We start from the raw sequence: 7,847 nt of genomic DNA, 5'->3' as shown, positions 1-7,847 counted from the left end.
CAGTGTTACTTATCTCTGAGCTGACATAGTGTACAGATACCATAGATAGGGCTGTGTTCTTTACAGTGTTATCATTGTCACTGTTATGATTATTTGTTTTACAATTTTTGTTGTAAATATTGTACATTTTATGTCGACCACATGTGAGACGAGTCATTGACTCAATGTGTTATCGAATTGAAATAAAGTCTATTATTATTATTATTATTATTATTATTATTATTTTACTGTTCCATATAAATCAGATCGCATAATGCTTTTAATTCTATTATAAATATTTTTTCGAAAATTGATCATTTGAAAACAAAATACGTCAGAGCATTACAAGCACCGTTTGAAATAATGCGCACGGTAATGAATTAATATTGAACTGTAGACAAACGGGTTGTGACAGTGGAGAGTTTTCAATATACTCCAGAAAATACGAGATAATAAATTGATTTGATTCAGTGCTATGATTCATATCTCCCTTAGTGTGTTTATGTATATCAATATCTATGATGATATTGTCAATCTCATTATATAATTTACATATGTAGGGCCAAAAAGGAAAAAGTGGCTTACATCTTCAATATAGTTACCATAATTACAATTACAAACCACGTACATGTATTCGTGTGAGTGTCACGATTGGACACGTAGTTTGGCACGTATACAGTGTTTAAAAACTTCCCATTTAGTTTGTGCACGTATCTATTATAATCTGAACGCTCACAGTTGTACAGGCAACTGTCATAATACTTATACCTAGTCGTGCATGTATTGGACCGTTTTGCAAATTAAACATATATCCTTGGATAATCTACCAATTCAATGCAGTTCGTCAATTCTGTGTTTAACGGACAGTAAGATTAACCTTTTGACCGAATTTCCCCGATATACAGTGTTGTTGAATCCTGATTAACATTATAATATATATTACGTTTTGTAGTTTGTATGTCCTGAGTCGAATCTTGTGAGTCAGTCTTCGTTCATAGTTTGACTGTCTTCCATCCTCGATATCCAGGGGTTACGCTCACTTTCGCTCTCATCCTCGATACTCCATGGGTTACGCTCACTTTCGCTCTAATCCTCGATATCCAGGGGTTACGCTCACTTTCGCTCTCATCCTCGATATCCAAGGGTTACGCTCACTTTCGCTCTCTGCACCCCTGAAATATGTCATAGCAAAATTGAAGGCTCAGTGTGCGCCGCCTTGTTGATGAGACAAGAGGACTAGTTTCATCCTTTGATGTATATCAAAAGAATCTCGCGGTCGCGTAACGGTAACAAATGACAGGCTTTGAAGTGTCGCTCCTTTGCAATCTTCAAAGGACGGGTATCAGCCTAGCGATTGGTCAGGTTTTTTTTACCTGAGACCATTCAAACAGCTATATTCGTGCCTTCAATTTTGCCTTGTCATAATCCAGGGGTGTAGAGAGCGATTATAAAGCTCGCTTTGTTTCCCTTAAAACCTTAACCCGTAAATGTTCGTATCGAACAATTGGTCATCGTCACGTGATCTCGGCTTCAGAAAATCATTAATTGTAGACTATCTCACCAGTCACGGGCAATCAGCGTGGTTTGTTGTCAAATGAAACATGTTCGCACGAGTTATCTCCCTTGTTCCGATCACACTGCAATGAAGTCCCTCATTCAGTGTGAATGTATTTGTTTGCGTGTGTCTTTTCTGTTACTGATGAAACATATTATAACCACGGATTAGTCCTGCTACAGTTAGGAAAACCCCATACATTCTGACAATGCTTCCGTATCGATTGCTTTTGACAATGTTTCCAAGCAATAAATGATAGATGCTGCAGAACTTAGATTTCTATTTAACTTAATATTCCGTTCCGTTAATTGTGAACGAGTCAAATGTTTGTGAATGGATTTGTTGCCGCTACATTTCAACCTAAATAACAAGACTCAACTCGACTTTACGACAAAATATATTTATTGCTTATAAAAATTGCAAATGTTAATAAATAATGATCATATGTACAACACACGATGTAACACTAAAGGCGGAACTTTTACCTCCAGTCCAGATATAGGTTAACAATATCGTCACTACGGAGTAGTTCGGTTTCAAGCAGACGAAGAAAAGACAGGAAATGAGTGTCATACGGCCATGTCATAAATATATGGTATTACACAGATGTAATAAAACCTGAAGGTGCTGCGATTGGTTCGTGTACGCCACTACGGGTACTACTGTTATCAACTATGATACATTTACTGTTTTTTAAATGAATTTGAAACGTTAATGTTGCCAGGACGTGCCATGCTATAATCTAAAACCGTCGCTAAATGATTGTCATCTGATGAATTTATCTAAAGAATGATACAACTGGCTGCAGATAAAGAGAAGATATATATCTGGAGAAGGAACAGTAGTTAGATGTAACATGTAGTGTTGTAACTAGAAATATAAACCTTATTCGTTAACAACAATTATGAAACACGTTATTTTAACTCACATTTATCACTCTTATTTGCTCGAATGCTAGTGCGTAGGGGTCTTCTTTTGGGAGGAAGCCAGAGTAGCCAGAGAAACCCCACGTGGTCGGGCATGTGACCCAAAACCTTTTCTCGCGCGATTGGGGTCGCCTTGGTGAAAGGCGAATGCGTTATCCACTGCTCAACCCTATCACCTACATATAAGTGTTGTTCACAATATGAGAGGATGTGGAGTTTACAGGTCGTTTAGGTCATGATATGGGATATACTGTAGGATGTGAACGTTGCGAGATATCAATAAATGGTGAACCACGTGATCAATCTCTAGTTTATATTGCTGGGAGATGGTCAGGAAATGAGAAATAAACTAGGATATTTTATCTACAGTGAGGCTTGGTCATATGATTTGAGATAAATATAATCTATTTACCTAAAGAATTTTCTAGATATGTATAACAAGGGAAACGCGAAGATGTTTCCATTTAAGGATCCCCGTACAGATTTAAGGAACCCGGTACAGATTTAAGGAACCCCGTACAGATTTAAGCAACCCCGTACAGATTTAAGGATACCCGTACAGATTTAAGGGTCCCAGTACAGATTTAAGGATCCCCGTACAGATTTAAGGGTCCCCTTACAGTTTCAGGATCCCCGTACAGATTTAATGGTCCCCGTACAGATTTAAGGGTCCCCATACAGAATTCAGGATCCCCGGATCCTCGTACAGATTTAAGGATCCCCGTACAGATTTAAGGATTAAGGATCCCCGTACAGATTTAAGGATCCCCGTATATTTAAGGAACCTTGTACAGATTTAAAGATCACCGTACAGATGTACACTGCTTAGAGTGTAACGAGTAGGAAACAGTTTTTTTTCCCGCATTGACTTTAGCTTTAATAAATCATTTCTGAAGACGAAAACCATACCTTTCGAGACTTTAATGAAATCAAATGTTTAGTTACAGTTATGGCAGTGATACAGGTATCCTTAAGCGCTTCCGTCGACGGAAATGGTAGTTGGGAGTAATACATGTTTAGTTAACAGCGTGCGTCCAGAAGGTCTCCGTCTCGTCATGATACAAATAGTAAATACTGAGAATTGATGGTAGCCTCTCACACAGCAAATCATCGATACACATAACCGAACAAAATACAAAATACATGTTGTTGTAATCTATGGAAACGGTTATATAAGAGTATGTAAACTTAACAGTTTTTGCAAATAATTTGATTTCAGGTAATTAAATAAAATAACAAATTCAAATACTTCGCAAACGTTTTGCACTTAATGCAACAGTCTTTGAAAGTAATGAATAATTCAATGCATTAACGGAATGAATTGCTACAAAAGCATGAACCACACAAACAAACTGTTTAGTTTAGCAGTGCATGAAAAATATCAATTTAGCAGAGCACAACAATTGCTATGCTGGTGATTCCTGAAAATATAACCTTTATTTTTTATAAATTACAACCCCTGACATAGTACATCATATGTGACGTTATGGTGTGAGACAATGAGTAGAAACGCAACTGCATTTTCGAAATGGAACGTGTGCCTGAGTGTGCCTTGCATATCGTCGCGACTTTCAGTCACTGTTTGCAGTGTAGTTTGTGACCTAACTACTCTCTGCCACCAGTTATAGTGGCGATATCCGCCTTCCCTAACTACTCTCTGCCACCAGTTATAGTGGCGATATCCACCTTCCCTAACTACTCTCTGCCACCAGTTATAGTGGCGATATCGGCCTTCCAGAACTACTCTCTGCCACCAGTTATAGTGGCGATATCCGCCTTCCAAAACTACTCTCTGCCACCAGTTATAGTGGCGATATCCGCCTTCCCTAACTACTCTCTGCCATCAGTTATAGTGGCGATATCCGCCTTCCCTTACTACTCTCTGCCACCAGTTATAGTGGCGATATCCGCCTTCCCTAACTACTCTCTGCCACCGGTTATAGTGGCGATATCAGCCTTCCCTAACTACTCCCTGCCACCAGTTATAGTGCGGATATCCGCCTTCCCTACCTACTCTCTGCCATCAGTCATAGTGGCGATATCCGCCTTCCCGAACTACTCTCTGCCACCCGTTATAGTGGCGATATCCTCCTTCCCTATCTACTCTCTGCCATCAGTCATAGTGGCGATATCCGCCTTACCCAACTACTCTCTGCCACCGGTTATAGTGGCGATATCCTCCTTCCCTAACTACTCTCGGCCACCAGTTATAATGGCGATATCCGCCTTCCATAACTACTCTCTGCCACCTGTTATAGTGGCGATATCCGCCTTACCCAACTACTCTCTGCCATCAGTCATAGTGGCGATATCCGCCTTGCCTAACTACTCTCTGCCACCAGTTATAGTGGCGATATCCGCCTTCCAAGCATTCACCTCACCGCCGTATGTTCCCGTGTACATCAAGCCATTCAATATCTACAAAACGAAAAACAAAACCAGAAAAAGAATGTTTTATAACGTCAGCCCACAAGTTCTAATTCAGAGCTTAAATTCGATATAAGGATTTACCAAAATAAAGGAATAGCTTCCTAAACCTCTAACTAAAAAGCTACATGCAACTCAAAAACATCCGGAAGGTAATGTTTCCCTACAATAATGTTGATCCATTCACAGTCGAGATTTAAATATAAAGAGCGCTTCAACTATGAAAATTTAAAACCAGAAGTTTTATAAATTCTATTATGCAACTGCAATTTTTTCTCAGTCATTTTTATTTCTACACTGTTAAAAGATATTATGGTGTTAAACAAGCAACAAATGAAACCTATTGTTGGCTAAGCCCATACAAATCATCTATAGTTATATAACACAGGTATGTTTATACATATAAGGACCGGGTAGAGTGGTGGACAACTCAATATTACGATATTTAACAGTACCCTGCCGAAGTCAATGGTGGTTACATTCTGAATTGCTAGTTCCAGAATGAAGAAATGGTCTAAATGTAATTAATAGCCATCATAGATCTCTCCCTTTATTTTGTACTAACCAGAAAACGTGGTACGCTCTTGAGCTGGGGTTGATAAAGCCTCGTCGGAGACATGGAGAAGATATCTATACACATTATTGATCCTGTTGCAGTTCCAGCAAAAACTGTCAAAGTAAGATCAAATATCTGCTTTATTTTCTCTGTTAAAAATGTTACTCGTTAAATTTACTTTATCCCCACCTTTATTTACACTGACTTCACTGTAGAGGGAGTTAGTCCTCTATGAGCTGTGTATTAGTCTGAAAACTAAAACACTATGCAGACTTAATCCCTCATCTTTTTCCTCAACTTCCTCATAGATATGACAGAACCAGTCATATAACAGCAGAGCTGAGATTGACCTGATCCCTACTATCGATTGAAGCATAAAAGAGGAAAAATAAGCCGCTTCGAGAGGTTTTCGAAATGTGATTGAAATCAGGTCAGAACGTTTTGTATAGTTATAAAACAACAAGTTAAAGTATGGAATCTAGGGAAATAGCAAGTGTCTGGTTTCCCTAGAATAGGACTTGGTGGACTAGAAACTTGTTATACTTTTCCTAATTTTGCTTAATCCAAGTTTTTTCTATTATTTTCAAATTGTGCTTTGAAAATCTTAAAAAATCACGTATGAGTCATTATTTATAAATTTACAAATGTATCGTTCAGTGATATTTTTGTTTATTCAGCTTTTTTTTCCATAACCAGATTTCCATACATACACATGCATATAATTATCTTGTATTACATGGTATACATGAACATCCCAAATGGAAAATAATCTAAATATTGCATGAATCTAGTACAATGCAATATACTTATGAATATGTTAATGCGTAGAAAGGTCTAAAGTTTGATACCATATCTGGACTTTTTTACTCACAAGACTTTATTAAATAATTGATTGATAACATTCCATTGATTTTTTTTTTTATCTTTCTTTGTTTATTGCAGTGATAGGTATGGAGACCCATGTCTTCTATTTTGTTATAGTAATTAATGTATTTTTTGCTTTCAGCATTAGTTGGAATTGTATTTTTTGATTTACACAAATAAGCCATATAAAGTTGATTTCATCTCTGGGTTCTTTTTCTGTTAGTAATACTAACCTTTAGTTATAGCGATTAGACACGAACGTTGACTGTATTTACAGGGGTAATCATCGACAAAACATGATAAATACATAGCACATAGCACATGGAAGGAGAGATAAAAACATAGCACATGGAAGGAGAAATAACATTGAAGTAGTAATTGATTAAGAGACCACACCATCATGATTGAAGATTTTTTTTTATACCACAATAGTTCAAAATTATACAAGTAAGTAAACAGCTCTCACTGAATTCGTCGTTGTAACCATCTGGCATAATGATTGTTCCTATCGATCCGTTCCGGAGATTACCCGACGACATCCGACCTTTTTTGCCTTGTGTCGGCCATCTTCTGATCGATCTGTCAGAACTTCCCGAAAAAAACATGTTTTTTGTCCTGTGAAGCTGAAATATACATAACGAGTTTACCCCATGTTAATGGCACCTTTAAAGGTACATACAATATATTTGTGTTCTCGTAAAAGCACACAACTATCTTCCGTGTGGTATACAAAAAATGAAACACATTAATAAACAACTCTAACATATTTCTAGGTTCATTATCTTCAGGGGAATAGTGAGAGAGGGCCAATAAAATTAATTTACACAGAATGCCTTTGAGTAATATAACACCCATAATTACTTCATCAAGTATTGATGATGTTGTGTATGTTTGCGAATGTGCACAAGTAAGCATAATTGACCGAGATTTTGTATTTTGTTTCCATGGGTTCATACATTGTAATAGCAGAACAAATCTATATAGGCGTGTTTTATCCACATGTGCATCAACTAAAACAACAACCAACGTGATTCTGAGATTCTTTTCCAAGATTTGTTAATTAAGAACAATCGAGTCTGATACACATTCTTTGTTAGTTTGTTAAGGAATTTCCCAACATTTTCTTCATGTTGGTAAGAATAAAATTTGAAAATGTTCTTGTTACACAACCAATACGCGTTTCTATGTGACTAGTACTGTATGCACTCTATCACCTTCATCAGACAAATGACCAGTGAAGCGTATGCACACACAGGTATCAAATGTGTACGAGTTGTCCACAAATCGATGTCGATTCGGCTACGCTGTAAGTGTATAGCGACCCGTCACATATAATCACTTATTGGTTGTGAAACAGGAACATTTTCATAATTGTTTGTTTGGGGTTTACTGTCCTAAACACAGCTACATATTTTAAGATCACATCACGACGAGTGTCTAGTAAAACACCACCAAAAACAAAGAGTAGGGAAGTGTGTAGTGAGACACCACCAAAAACAAAGAGTAGGGAAGTGTGTAGTGAGACACCAACAAAAACAAA

At 37.4% G+C, this 7,847-nt stretch overlaps 1 protein-coding gene across 1 annotated transcript in view; it reads right to left on the bottom strand.

Moving 5' to 3' along the window:
* Positions 1–4,785: 4,785 nt before the first annotated feature.
* The window catches only part of LOC110458771 (WD repeat-containing protein 86-like), a 21,948-nt gene continuing 18,886 nt past the window's right edge, over positions 4,786–7,847 (bottom strand). The window contains exons 2-4 of the mRNA XM_021510673.1: positions 6,774–6,930; positions 5,453–5,556; positions 4,786–4,878 (exon numbers count right to left, since the gene is read on the bottom strand). Of these exons, the coding sequence (XP_021366348.1) occupies positions 4,786–4,878; positions 5,453–5,556; positions 6,774–6,930 (354 nt within the window). The remainder of the gene's footprint in view (positions 4,879–5,452; positions 5,557–6,773; positions 6,931–7,847) is intronic.

Source organism: Mizuhopecten yessoensis, unplaced genomic scaffold, assembly GCF_002113885.1.
Source record: "Mizuhopecten yessoensis strain PY_sf001 unplaced genomic scaffold, ASM211388v2 scaffold9761, whole genome shotgun sequence".
NCBI lineage: Eukaryota > Metazoa > Mollusca > Bivalvia > Pectinida > Pectinidae > Mizuhopecten > Mizuhopecten yessoensis.
Note: the sequence above shows the minus strand (reverse complement) of the source record. Positions and strands in the feature narration are given on the sequence as shown.